General features: G+C 42.8%; 1 protein-coding gene across 1 annotated transcript in view; it reads right to left on the bottom strand.

The window, feature by feature from the left end:
* The window catches only part of rab31 (RAB31, member RAS oncogene family), a 91394-nt gene extending 76987 nt beyond the window's left edge, over positions 1-14407 (bottom strand). Inside the window, exon 1 of the mRNA XM_078541049.1 lies at positions 14213-14407. Coding sequence (XP_078397175.1) covers positions 14213-14248 — 36 coding nt within the window. The 5' untranslated portion in view covers positions 14249-14407. The remainder of the gene's footprint in view (positions 1-14212) is intronic.
* Between the last annotated feature and the right edge of the window lie 489 nt (positions 14408-14896).

Below are 14896 nucleotides of genomic sequence, written 5' to 3'. Positions count from 1 at the left end.
GAATAACTCAATCAAAACTGGGCGAAAAGACCACCCTCTGGATGAAAAATTTTTTCCTCACTCCTTTTGCCAATTATTTTGAATCTTGAATATTGTTGGAAAAAGAGACATGTTTAAGCTTTTTGTCTTGCACTCAACCAGACAGCTTGACCCTGATTGGTCAAAGCATTGCTACCTGGTTTAAATTTCAAACAACGCTTGGCAGTTAACTGTCAGTCACCATCAGTGATACATTCTCCATGGCAACGCCATTTGTCGACCAATCAGCTTTCTCTTCACATACAGTATAAATTTTTGTTTCCCACCTTATATTGGCATTCTTGCGAGTGTCCTGATGAGTGCAAGACGAAAAGCTTAGATGTGTCTCTCTTTTCAGCAATACTCAAGTTCTGTACTACTAAACGACTATTTATTCTGAATCTGTGTCCTCTAGCTCTTGATGCTCTTTTGAATGGGAACAGTTTCTCACTACTTACCCTGTCCATACCCCTCAGGATCTTGAATAGCTCTATCAAGTCTCCCCTTCGCCTTCTTTTCTTCAAGGAAAACAGTTCCAGCCTCTCCAATCTATCCTCATAGCTACAGTTCTTTATCCCTGAAATCATTATTGTGAATCTCCTCTGTACTCTCTCCAATGCCTTCACATCCCTCTTTAAGAATGGTGCCCAGAACTGGATGCAGTATCCCAGATGAGGCCGAACTAATGTCTTATACAAATTCAACATGACCTCCTTACTCTTGTACTCAATGCCCCTATTAATAAAGCCTAAGATACTATATGCTTTATTAACTGCTCTCTCAACATGCTCTGCCATCTTCATGACTTATGTACATATACACCGAGATCCCTCTGTTCCCGCACCCCCCTTATTTGAGACTGTCTCTCCATATTCTTCCTGCCAAAATGAATCACCTCACACTTCTCTGCATTGAACTTCATCTTCCACTTCTCTGCCCAACCCACCAACATCTCTATGTCCTTTGGAAGATCAAGACTATCCTCATCAGAGTTGACAACACTTCCAATCTTCGTATCATCAGCAAATTTTGAAATCACACCCTGAAAACCACAGTCGAAGTCATTGGTAAATATCAGGATCCCCAGCACTGAAAACTGGGGAACTTCACTGCAAACCTTTCTCCAATCCGAAAAAAAAACATTTATCACTACTCTCTGTTTTCTGTTACTCAGCCAATTTCATATCCAAGTGCCTACTTTCCCTTTTATTTCATGAACTAGAGTTTTGCTCACAAGTCTGTTGTGTGGCACTATATCAAATGCCTTTTGAAAATCCATATACACCACATCAACAGCATTCCCCTTACAACCTTCTCTGTTACCTCCTCAAAAAACTCCAGCAAGTTAGTCAAACATGATTTTCCCTTAAAGAGTCCATGCTGGCTTTCCTTAATTATCCTGCACTTGTTTAAATGACTATTGATTTTGTCCCAACTATAGTTTCCAGAAGTTTCCCTACCACTGGAGTCAAGCTACTGATCTGTAGTTCCTAGCTTTACCCTTGCATCCCTTTTTGAACAAGGGTGTAACATTTGCAATTCTCCAGTCCTCTGGCACCATGCCTGTGTCTAAAGATGACTCGAAGATCATCACTAGTGCATCTGCAATTTCCGCTTTCACTTCCCTCAGTACCCTTGGATGCATCTCATCCAGTCGTGCCAACTTATCTACTTTGCATAGAGTGTGGTTTATAGGATTGGTGAACTACAGGCACAGTTGACAAATTAATTATGATATTATTGCTATAACAGAGACCTGGCTCAAAGAAGGGTAGGACTGAGTGTTAAATATTCCTGTGTACAAGATATTTAGGAGAGACAGGAAAGGGAGAAAAGGGAGGTGAGGTGGGCAGTATTGATTAAAGATGGCATTATGGTCCTGGAGAGAGAGGATGTTCCAGAGAATGAATCTCTCTGGCTAGAGATAAGGAATGAAAAAGGTGCAATAACATTGATTGGTGTCGTATTTAGACCACCAACTAGTGGAAGGGATGTAGAGAAACAAATTTGCAAAGAAATTACAGAGAAGTGCAGGAATTATAGAGTAATTATAATGGGGGACTTCAATTTTCCAAATATAAACTAGAATAGGAATAGTGCAAAGAGACAAGATGGGTGAGAGTTCCTGGAGTGTGTTCTAGACATTTTTCTGCAGCAGTATGTTTCCAGTCCAACGAGATCAAGGTACTGTTGGTTCTGGGGAGTGAAATGGCCCAAGTGGATCGAATATCAGTGAGAGAGCAATTAGGGGACAGTGACCATTGTATCATAAGGTTTAGTTTGGTCATGGGAAAGGACAAGGAACAATTGAGAACAGGAATAATTCATTGGGGGAAAGCCAACTTCAATGGGATGAGAATGCATCTGAGTCGAGTGAGTTGGAATCAAATGTTGGCAAAGATGATGACTGAACAATGGGCCATCTTCAAAGGAAAAGAATTGCAGGCAATTCCAAGGTATATTCCCTTGAAGGGGAAAGGCAGGACAAATAAATCCAGAGTGCCCTGGATAATAAGAGAGATAGAGGTGAAGATGAAAAGGAAGAAGTGCGTGTACGACAGATGTCAGGTAGAAAATACAATGGAGAATCAGGCTGAATACAGAAGGACCAGAGGGGAAGTGAAAAAATGAATAAGAAAAGCAAGGAGAGAACATGAAAAGAGACTGGCAGCAAACATAAAAGGAAATCCCAAGATCCAAAAGCACATAAATGACAAAAGGGTGGTAAAAGAAAGAATAGGGCCGATTAGGGATAAAAAAGGGGACTTGCATGTGGAGGCAGGAGAAATAGCGGAGGTATTAAACAAGTACTTTGCATCTGCCCAGGCCACGGTGAGAGAGGAGGTAACTGGTACAGTGGAAAAATTTACTATTGAGACAGAGGAGGTGTTAAAAGGCAATCTTTACTTAAAGTAGATGAAGTAGGATGTACCATCCTGGAGTCACGTCTATGGACACAGAAACACCTGTTTGCTCCCCTAACTATTGAATCCCCTACTATAGCACTTCCACTCTTCCACCTCCCCTCCTGTGCAGCTAGCCACCTGTGGTGCCATGAACTTGGCTCTTGCTTCAGTCCTCTGAGGAACCATCTCATTCACTAGTATCCAAAATGAAAAATGGTTAGAGAGCGAGATTGCCTCAGGGGATTCCTGCAATACATGCCTGTTTCTCTTAACGACTCTTTCAGTCACCCATTCCCCCTCTGCCTGTGTACTTCTTAGCTGCGGTGTGACCACCTCTCTAAACGTGCTATCCACGCTATCCTCAGCCTTGCAGATGCACCACAGTGTCTCCAGCCACAGCTCGAGGTCTGCAACCTGGAGCTCAAGTTTCTGCAGCTGGCGACACTTCCTGCAGATGTAGTCATGGAGGGCACTTTGTGCCTCCATGACTTCCCACACCTCGCAGGATACACATTGTACATGGCTGAGCTGCACTGACATATCTTAAACTTTATATAAAGTGTTTACTACAGTATGGTATAATATAATAATTCACCTGTCACTCACCAATCGTCTCCTCTGTGCTGAGTCCGGAAAGGCTTACACTTACCAACTAATCAACTTACGGGACTTCTGTGACATCACTTTTAGATTTTATCTGTAAACTCCCAGCTCTCTCTCCCCGCTGCTTTATGTGCTCCTATGATGTTCAATCAGCTTCTTCCCCCATAGCAACTTAAGAGCCAGCTGCTGGAGGTTGAGGAAAGGTAGAAAAAGAAAGGAGCACCTCTTTCCCCTCTTCACCGAACACCCTCACTCACTAAACTCCAACTTAAGCACTCTAATGCACCCAAAGCAGCACTCAAATGCAGACAAGCAGCACTGAAGAAGGCCTGTTTTTATGCTCCTTGGTTCAAGATTCTGAAAATCAGTTTAAGTCAGCTATCTAACTAACTAGCTACAGCTCCAAGAAGAGCCTGTTAACCCTTGTTTTAAAGCTGAAATAAAACTCACTTCTCCCAGCCCCAGGGCAACTTTTAGTTAATCGTTAAATTAAAGAAAAACTTGACTTTAGATAGAAATTAACTCTTAGAACTCCCTCATTCACCAAACTCCAACTTAAGCACTCTAATGCACCCAAAGCAGCACTCCAATGCTGACTTTTCATGTAGCTTCACTGGCTGTAAACACATTGGGATGTCCTAAGGTTATGAAAGGTATAAAAACAGGTTCTTCCTTTCTTTCTTTAAAGTAATACATTATTTTGCAGGGAAATTTGTTGCGTGAAACTTCAACAAGAAACTTGCGAAATATAACCCTCTTACAACACTTCAAAAACCTATGCAGACACAAAGGTTTCTTAGTGAAATTGAAATTTCATTAACTGTTACCTTAATATGACCTGGCTAAATGATGTAATATCAATGGCTAGAACACACTTCCCAAATGTGTCTCAATCGCAGTTCAGTTCTGCATTAGGTAGCACTCATCAGCAGTGCCTGCCACACCAATGCAGGCAACCATCAGGTCTTCAGTTAAAGATCAGAAGACAAGACTCATGGGAGGATGACAGGAGGATGGCTTTAACATTGGACAACAGCATAAAATGGGTGATATCGTTCCAACCACCTGTTTGATACACATCCCTCCTGATTTTCATGTCAATTCATTTTGCTGTCTTACGTCCTGGTCTCTTTCTAAGCAGCCCCTTGGGATCGAGGATAACTTGTTGCCACTCCGCTTTGATGGGCTCTGGCATGGCTGATAAGTCCAATGCGCGACCTGTAGACGCTGCCACATGTGGGGCAGGTGGATTGAAGGGTCAGGTAGATGCGTTATCTGGAGGTTTGTGCGCTCCCTCCAATGCCTCGACTTTGCCTCTGCACGTTCCGGATGAAGTCTCTCGATGTGTTCGGTGCATTCCCGAATGAGGCTTCTCTATTTTGGTCGATCACCAGCCAAGGGTTCCCATGAGTTGGTGGGGCACGTCTGATCTCCTCAGGAATGCTTTGAGACATTCTAAAGTGTTTTCACAGTCCTCCTTGGAGTCTTCTGCCGTGAACGAGTTCTAAGTAGAGCAGTAGCTTCAGGAGTCAGGCATACAAACGACATGTCCTACCCAGCGGAGCTGGTTTTGAGTAATTAGCACCTTGATGTTGGACAAGTTGGCTTGGGGGAGGGCACTGCTGTTGGACTGCCTTTCTTGCCACCAGATTTGGAGGATCTTATGATGCCTTACTCGTGGCACTTCTCCGGTGCTTTAAGGTGCCTGCTCTAGGTTGTCCAAGTCTCTGAAGTATATAGGAGCATGGGGATCACTACTGCCTGCTAAACCATAACCTTAGTCCCCTGGTCCTGAAATACTCTTTTACGCAGTCGGCTAAAAGCTGAGCTGGCATATTGGAGGCAATGATGAATTTCATTGCCTCTCTCTGCCTTTGGTCCATATTTTCCAGCATCTCAACATTGCTCTTAATCCTTGTCCTTGCCTAACCAAGCCACATACCCACAAAAAGTACTTGCAAAAAAAATAATATGCTTTCAGCCATTTGTTGCTCAGTGCCCCAAAATGGGAGAGATACCCTTCCATTTGATTTTCAGTTCCGCACTTTGCTTCCATTCAGCATAATTACACAGGGATAGAGCTGAATCAATGGCACTGAAAAATGATATCCTGTGAATATAAATCCCACGCTTCCTCAACATGGCTGCTTTATTTAAACAACATTAGAATTGTCTGCAAAATATACAAAATGTGGGGCACTAATCACATTTTTTTTTAAAAAAAGAAAATGGTTAAGAACAACTCGAACAAAATAAAATACTGAAACAGCTAGCCATTACAACTGCAGAAAATGCACTGTCACAGGCTGACCGACACAGAGAGAAACTACAAGAGTGAGAATACAGCTGAAAAAATAATCAATGTGAGTTACAGGAAATATCCTGAATTTGGCTCGCTACCAACTCTACCATCTCATCATCATTTTGAAACTTGTGGCTGCTTTCTGCAAAGCTTATTTCGAAAAGAAGTTTGTGCATTTTCCTGCACTTGCCGATGAGTGGCTCATAAGAACAGCATCACATCTGTGGCTATTCTTTCGCCCTTCATTTTCTACAGATACCCATAGTGCAGCACAGGCCTAAAAAGGGCAGAGGGTGAATTCATGAAACCAGCACCCGAAGTGGGGAAGCCACTCTCAAAGGGAGTCAAGGCAGTGATGCAGCTTTATTATCATAGCCCCAATTCTCCGATTAGAATTAGGGAATGTTAGAATGGTTACAGCACGTCAAGCCCCTGCCAGCTCTCAGCAAGAGCAACTTACCTATTCTCACCCCACCCTGCCAATCCCCACCCACCCCCAACTCCCACCACCACCTTTTCCCCAGAGTGCTGTAACTTTTTTCTCTTTAGCTAATTATCTAACTCTTCTTTGAAGGCCTTGATTCAATCTGCCTCCTCCACACTTGTAGGAACTGCATTCCAGATCCTAACCACTCATTGCATAAAACAGCTTTTCCTCATGTCGCCATTACTTCTTTTACCAATCACCTTAAACCGGGGTTCTCGGTTTCTCGATCCTTCTGCCAACTGGAACAGGTTTTTCTTCTGTGCTCTGGCCAGATCATTCATGATTTTGAATACCTCTGTCAAATCTCCTCTTAATCTTCTCTTCTGCAAGGGGAACAACCCCAGCTTCTCCAATTTATCCATGTGACTAATCTTCCTTATTCCTGGAACCATTCTCATGAATCTTTTCTGCACTCTCTCCAATTCTTCATATCCTTCCTAAAGTGTCAACACCCAGAACTGGACAATACACCAGTTGAGATTGAACCAGTCTTTCATATGCAGGTTTATCAAAGATGCTCCACTCATATTTATAAAACCCAGGATGCTTTGCTAACCACTTTTTCAACCTGCCATTTTCAATGATTGTTCTCATACACCCAGGTCCCTCTGTTCTTGCACCACCTTTAGAACCATACCCTGAGCATTATATTGCCCCTCTTCATTCTTTGATTGGAGATTTATTTTCGAACACTGAGAACATGAGATTAATTACAAACTGGACATTAGGCGATCCCAACTGCTCAGCACATAGAAACACGGAAAGACTAAGGCAGGTAAAGGGTTCTGTAGTCCTAAGATAGTGGGAAAGAATGAATTTGAAACAGAGTAATAAGTCTTCATACAACACAGTGAAGATGCAGGGAGGGCAAAAGATGCAAATTGACATAGTATTTATCCTGGCATACAGCCTTGCAAAGCATGAAGCATGTGCTTGCTTTTCAATCTTTTAAAATTAAACTTGCTGATCTGCGGCAAGGCAGTGAAACTAAACTATCGGAAAGAAACAGAGATACTGCAGGCAAAGAGGAGACATTGATATTTGGATAAACCTTGGAGGCTGTTCAAATTAGATTAGATGGGGCCTAGTGTTCTAGAAAGTTCTACAAACATCTTTATCTGGAAGATTGACTACTAATGGCTACACGCAATAGAAATTTACTAAAAGAAAGATGGACAACTTCCCGTGCTGTTTCAAACCCTATGGTTTAGGCAAAGAGCTCAGAATATAAAATTTCAAGCGAGGTTTCATCGAATGGTATGGCCAGGCCCATCCCCTGAAAAGGGGCACAAAAGATTGAACACATCGGGGACATTTCACTGCAGTCAACAGGTGGGATCTTGACCAAGCTTTGAAAGGAGAATCTGCAAATGACAGGAGCTGGTCATTTCAGGCCATTGGGAAAATCTAAGCTTACTGAAAATGTATTTGAGCATTCTGAAGTCAGGCGCTTTCAAAGCATTTAATCACTGGACATACAATAACAAAGCCGATTGTTTGTTTATTATTTTCTTTTCTTCTTTCTCAACCCATTAAATCTATAATCATTTTAAATCTGTGCATGTTTTAATTCTTTATTGTGGATACAAATAAACCATAATCCCATTTTAACCTTTTGAGTGACTCATTAATGCGTCCTTTTTCAATTTGTGGGTCAAGATGAGCAACAAGCCTGAGTGAGCGTTTTAAAACAAAAAGACTTAAAACTTTAAATTTCTTTAAACACTCTTCTCTACATCTTAATGCCTTTGAACATAGGATACCCAAAACTCCACACATTGTGGCTTCAGTGATATTCTTTTGGATAACTTGTTTAAAGTCATACGACCTTGGTGTCACATTTGATCCTGAAATGAGCTTCTGACCTCATATTTGCGCCATCAGTAAGAATGCCTTTTTCCACCTCGGCAACATCATTCAACTTTTGTCCCTGTCTCAGCTCATCTGCTGCTGAAACCCTCATCCATGCCTTCATTACCTCTAGATTTGACTATTTCAAAGCACTCCTGGCTGGTCTCCCACATTCTGCCCTCTGTAATCTTGAAGCTGTCCACGTTTTAGCTTGCAGCCAATCCAATTCCCCTATCATCCCTATGCTCCCTGACCTTCACTGGCTCCCAGTCAATTGTCTTGTTTTCAAACCCCTCCATGACTTCATCCCTCCCTGTCTCTGTAATCTCCTCCAACCCCACAGCCCTCTGAGATATCTGCAGTCCTTTAACTCTGGCTTCTTGTGCATTCCCAATTATAATTGCACCAACATTGGTAGTCGTGCTTTCAGCTGCCCAGACCTCAAGCCCTGGAATTCCCTCCTGGAATTCCCCTGCCTCCTTAACTCATTTTCCTCCTTTCAGAGCCCTCTTAAAACCTACTTCTTTGACCAAGCTTTTGGTCATCTGATCTGATTTCTGACCTAATAATTATGTGGCTTGTTTTATTTACTTTATTTTATAATGCCCCTGTGAAGCACATTGAAAGCTTTCATTTCATTAAAGATGTTATATAAATATAAGCTGCTGTTGAGACAAAACAGCCAGTGCTGTTCAGCTGTGTTGGCAACACTTTCACATTGACTGGGACCATCAGTGAATTATTATGGATCAATCATTCTTGTAATCAGTTTCAATCATGAGGCGAGATACTAAAAAATCCTCAATCAAACAATGATTTCTACTTTCCTTTTTGAGAGTTACCTTGCTGTTTTTAAAAAGTCAAACAAGCAGACTCAGTTTGCTGCAAGATCTTCTGAAATTCATAGCAATGTAATAAGCTGCTGCCATTGAGACAGTACCTCACCCTGCAGCCCAAAGGAATTAGAAGAGTGTACTGACAGACATGAGGTCACCCTATCACATGATAATGCTGCTTCCTACAGGGACCATTGCTGTTTTGGAAGGGAACAGTTCTTGAACAATATTCATAATTTTCATTGTTGCAACTCTTCCAATTTAATGCAAAAGGCTAGTGGCACCCTGTTAAAAGGCAGTTTTACTTTTTATCACGGCTCCTCAGATGCTGAAGCAGTCCATGTCCATATGCAGCAAGACCTGGACAACATTCAGGCTTGGGCTGATAAATGGCAAATAACATTCAGGCTTGGGCTGATAAATGGCAAATAACATTCACGCCACACAAGTGCCAGGCAACGACCATCTCCAACAAGAGAAAATGTAACCATCTCCCCTTGACATTCAATGGCATTACCATCACTGAATCCCCCACTATCAACATCCTGGGGGTTACCCTTGACCAAAAACTGAACTGAACCAGCCATACAGGGGCTACCGGAGCAGGTTAGAGGCTGGGAATTCTTTTTTTCGGTCATGGGGTGCAGGCGCAACTGGCTAGGCCAGCATTTACTGCCCATCCATAATTGGCATTGAGAAGGTGGTGGCGAGCTGCTTTCTTGAACTTGTTACAATGTGGCAGTTGATATGTGCCAGGCAAACCAAATCCACAAGGGAAACTTGGCCACACTATCACAGTGGTTTTGCAATTTCTATTTATCACTAGAAGGCTTACGCACTGAATTCAGGAAAATTGAGTTCACTTACACCTTCAGAGGCATTAAAATTAAGTTAAAACATTTATTAACAAAAGGAAAAAGTAAAGCAATAAACACACACACACGAATACGGTTACACAGTTATTTTGTCTTAACAGTTCCAAAAATTCTTAATTAAACAGGCTCCCAACTACATACCTGCTTTAAGGCAACAGTCCAAAATAGATCTGAAATTATAAAATTAACCCAGCAAGGTTACCGCAGCACCCACTCGACAGGGGAATTCCAAACGCTTGTAACACAACATTGCCCTATTTATCTTGTTAGTTGTAGACATCCTACTATCCCTTTGAAACCCAAACACCTATCCACTTACCTTAAAATGCAAATTCCCTTCATACCTTACCTGCTGCCCTCATCCATGTTTACTCATTAGCATTTCAAATGCTTTTTGCACTTAACTTCTTTTGATAATTTCAACCTTGCAGTCTATCTGGCTCTAATTTAATTAAATCAGTCACACAGGCAGAACCATCCACACTCACACCCATAGGCCTACAATCATATTATGAAAAATATTATAGTTTTGTGACAAACCGCTGCAGTCCCTGTGGTGTAGGTACACCCACCATGCTGTTAGGAAAAGAGTTCCAGGATTTTAACCCAGCAACAGCAAAGGAACAGCAATACATTTCCAAGTCAGGATGGTGTGTGATTTGGAGGAGAACTTCCAGGTGGTGGTGTTCCCATGCATCTGCTGCCCTTGTCCTTCTAGATGGTGGTGGTCGCGGGTTTGGAAGGTGCTGTCGAAGTAACCTTGTTAAGGTGCTGCAGTCCATCTTGTAGATGGTACACACTGTTGCTACTGTGCGTAGGTGATGGAGGTAATGGATATTGAAGGTGGTGGATGGGGTGCCAAACAAGCGACTGCTTTGTCCTGGATGGTGCTGAGCTTCCTGTATATTATTGGAGCTGCACCCATCCAGGAACATGGAGAGTATTCCATCACATTCCTGACTTGTGCATTGTAGATGGCAGACAGACTTTGGAGAGTCAGGAGGTAAGTTACTCTCTGCAGAATTCCCAGCCTCTGACCTGCTCTTGTAACCACAGTATTTATATGGCTGGTCCAGCTCAGTTTCTGATCAATGGTAACTCCAAGGATGTTGATAGCGGGGGATTCAGAGATGGTAACGCCATTGAACATCAAGGAGAGTTGGTTAGATTCTCTCTCTTGTTGAAGATGGTAATTTCCTGGCGCTTCTGTGGCGCAAATGTTACTTGCCACCTATCAGCCCAAGCCTGAATACTGTGCAGGTCTTACTGCATATGGAAATGGACTGCTTCAGTATCTAAGGAGTCATGAATGGTGCTGAACATCATGCAATCATCTGCAAACATCCCAATTCTGACCTTATGATGGTGGGAAGGTCATTGATTAAGCAGCTGAGGATGATTGGGTCAAGGACACTACCCTGAGGAACTCCTGCATTGATGTCCTGGAGCTGAGATGATTGACCTGCAACAACCACAACCATCTTCCTTTGTGCTAGGTATGACTCCAACCAGTGGAGAGTTTTCCCCCTGATTCCCATCGACTCCAGTTTTGCGAGGACTCCTTGATGCCACACTCGGTCAAATGCTGCTTTGATATCAAGGGCAGTCGCTCTCACCTCACCTTGGGAGTACAGCTCTTTTGTCCATGTTTGAACCAAGGCTGTAATGAGGTCAGGAGCTGAGTGCCCTGGCAGAACCCAAACTGAGCATCAGTGAGCAGGTTACTGTTGGGTAAGTGCTGCTTGATAGCACTGTCGATGACACTTTCCATCATTTTGCTGATGGTGGCTAATCACCTTCTGACTCCCAAATAGCCTGTCCACCATTTACAAGGCAGAAGTCAAGAGTGTGATAGAACTTGCATAGATAAATGGGCCTCCAACAACATTCAAGAAGCTCAGCATCATTCAGGACAAAGCAGCCTGCTTGATTGGCACCCAATCCGCCACCTTAAATATTTACTTTCTCCACCACTGATGCATAGTGGCAGTATTGTGTACCAATTACAAGATGCACTGCAGCAACTCACTAGTGGTTCTTCAACAGCACCTTCCAAATCCACAATCTCCTCCGCCTGAAAGAACAAAGCCAGCAGGAGGATGGAATACCACCTCCTACAATTTCCCCTCCAAGTCACACACCACCCTGACTTGCAAATATATCACCTTTCCATTAATGTCGCTGGGTCAAAATCCTGGAACTCCCTCCTGAAAGCACTCTGGGTATACCTACACAGCAAGGACTACAACAGTTCAAGAAGGTGGCTCACCAACACTTTCTCAAGTGCAATTAGGGCTGGGCAATAAATATTGGCCTTGCCACCAATGCCCATATCTTATGAACAAATATATTAAAAAATGCCTATATACACAAAGCAGAGAAACATGTACCTTCCAAAACAAAAGGGCGAAAACAATTATAAGAACAACCATCACAAGCCCTCTTAACAATGGCTTCAAAGCGGGACTCGAAGTCCTGGAGAATGTCACCTCTCAGTCAAGGCAGTTGCTGAACAAAAGCGGTGGAGCAAGGGAAGACATTTACAAAGATAGATTCTGCTGCATCATTAATTAGGGATGATTTCAATGCCATAGTTTGAAAAAAAAAATTGGCTCACTCCCCCTACTACGCAGCCAAATTTTCCCATGACTCCCATGTCATAGGGACATTGGTCTTTTCATGGTCCTTTCAACCCTTCAAACATGTTCTACCATTCATAGATCACAGTTAATCTGGTCAGAGATCAGCTGGAGAAATATAAAAAGAAGTCCAGAAAGAAATAGAAAACCTCAACCACGTTTCTCATGATAAGAAATGTTCTTTGACATGTCGGTGGTTCGATTTAGCCGGGGTTGAATTTGCCACTGAAGCAGCAACTGTTCTTATGCAGTTGGATCTGGATGTTAAATACTCATGGCTATTTTCTCCATCCACCCCCAAATTGGTCGTGACCTTCAACCTTGCACTTGCGGTTTCCATTGCAGTTCTGAGATTTGTTTGAACATGGGGTCAGCTGAGTTTACACTCAAATCTCATGTCCTTTTGTATAATGAGTGGTATTCTAAAGGATTGTGTCCTCTCTACTCAGCTGGATGAAGTGGCAGTAAGCAGAGGGCAAAAGGTTAATGATCAAAAACAATTAATAGGAAATTGAATTTTTCACACACAAAATGACCTTACCACATCTTCATAACCATCTAGCCAGTGGTAATGATCTGAAACTTGCTGCCTACAAGAGTGGCCGAAGCCGGGACAAGCAATGGTTTCAAAAAGAAATTAGATGGAAAATACATTTGCGGGACTAATGGGATAGAGTGGTCGAATGGGACGGACTGGGTTGCTCTACAGAGAGCCAGCATATGGACGCAATGGGCCAAATGGCCTCCTTCTGTGCCCATAATGATTCAATTGACCCCTCCATAAACTTTTACCAACAATGCCAGTACACAAGGAAAGAAACTGCCTGGATAATGATTATCTGTAATGATAACCACTGCCAACACAACACAAAAACAAAGCCAAGCGGGATAATTGCTCGTATAAAATTAAACCAGCATGTTTTTTTTTTCCAAAAAAAAAGTCAAATAACCGAAATTAGTCAGCGATTTCAGGTTGTAATCTAACCTGGGAGTTCAGAGACTGGTCAGAAAGTCCTGATGGTTGATGATGCCCTATGAACCCCCCTCGGGGTGGATTATTGTCCTGCGATTACTCCGAGGTCATTAAAATCGTTTAGATCCCCCGCTCCCCCAGCCAGATCAAGATTTCAGAGCTCCGAACTGCATCACAGCATAAGTGACATCCAAGCCAAGGGACACTTGAGTGAACGTTGCCCACATTTCTGGGCTGGATGCATGGCAAAAAGGGGAAGTGTGTCTTTTTTCTTTGTTAAAAAGAAAAAAAAGTTTTCCCCGAATTCTGACAACTTATATCAAAGTCTTTGTTTTTAAAAAAAAAATGAAGGGGAATAATTTGGGGAAAGAAGAGAAACTGACGGTTTTCACGCTACAGAAACTGACTCTGTGGAATGTCTCCTGGGAGACTCCTCGGCATTCCGAGCAGACGCTCCAATTGCAGGACGGGGCCAACGAACAGAAACTCTGGGAGAGAGTGTTTGAAACTTTGGGAAAAGGCAGAGAGAGAGAAGTGTCAGAGAAGTACGGACTCGGATGGATTCAAAGCAGACTGTGAGGAATGGCAGAGAACATCGCAACACCACGAAATAGCCACACTTAAAAAAAAAACCGTGTCCCAACAGCTAGAAACCACCAAGAGGAACAAAAGTCAAAGTACTCAGAAATAAAAGGGAAAACAATCCTGTCCGTCTTACTCACCCCGAGGAGGCAGACTTTTAATTCCCGGATAGCCATAATCAATTTCTTAGGCTTGTGTCATGCTATCTCCAGCCTGGGTTTTTACCCAGTTCATCTATCAAAGTGCGTTGTTTGGGCGCTTTAACCTCCCCTAACCCTGCAAGCAGCCAGTTCCCTCACTGCGAACGGAAACTGTTCTACAATAACTCTCGACTCCCAACCATCACGTGACACTCAGGGCTCTTTTACAGCCCCTGCTCACAACTCAAGTGAACTTAAGGAACATCTTTTTTTTTTCCCCTGCAGTTTGCTCAATGGAGCCGGTCAAGAGAGATGGAAAAATCTGCCCTCAGTACCTGTAAGAAGAGAATTCTGCACGCCGACCTTTCCAAACAAACCTTTTAAGTGTAAGTTTTATAGATGGGGTAAAAGATGCCTAAAGGATAACAGATGTGTAAAGTTGAGGTGCAGGACTGTAATTTAACCTTAAGCAGTTCTACATCTTCAACCAGCACCACTACCCCGCCCCCCCCCCCAACCTCATCACCCCCCCCATCGACCTTGAATCTCTTTCTGTTAGGTACCCTTATTAATAAATACCACAGTTGTTTCCAATTAGGAGTTTCTGCTGAGTTTTTATGTATTGTTTTTCAGTTACAGAAAATTGCTGTGTGCAGTTATGTTAGGGTTATGGGAACACAATCA

The sequence above is a fragment of the Cetorhinus maximus genome, chromosome 4 (genome assembly GCF_964194155.1).
Source record: "Cetorhinus maximus chromosome 4, sCetMax3.hap1.1, whole genome shotgun sequence".
In the NCBI taxonomy this organism is placed as follows: domain Eukaryota; kingdom Metazoa; phylum Chordata; class Chondrichthyes; order Lamniformes; family Cetorhinidae; genus Cetorhinus; species Cetorhinus maximus.
The sequence above is the reverse complement of the archived record's forward strand: the minus strand, read 5'-3'. Positions and strand labels throughout refer to the sequence as shown.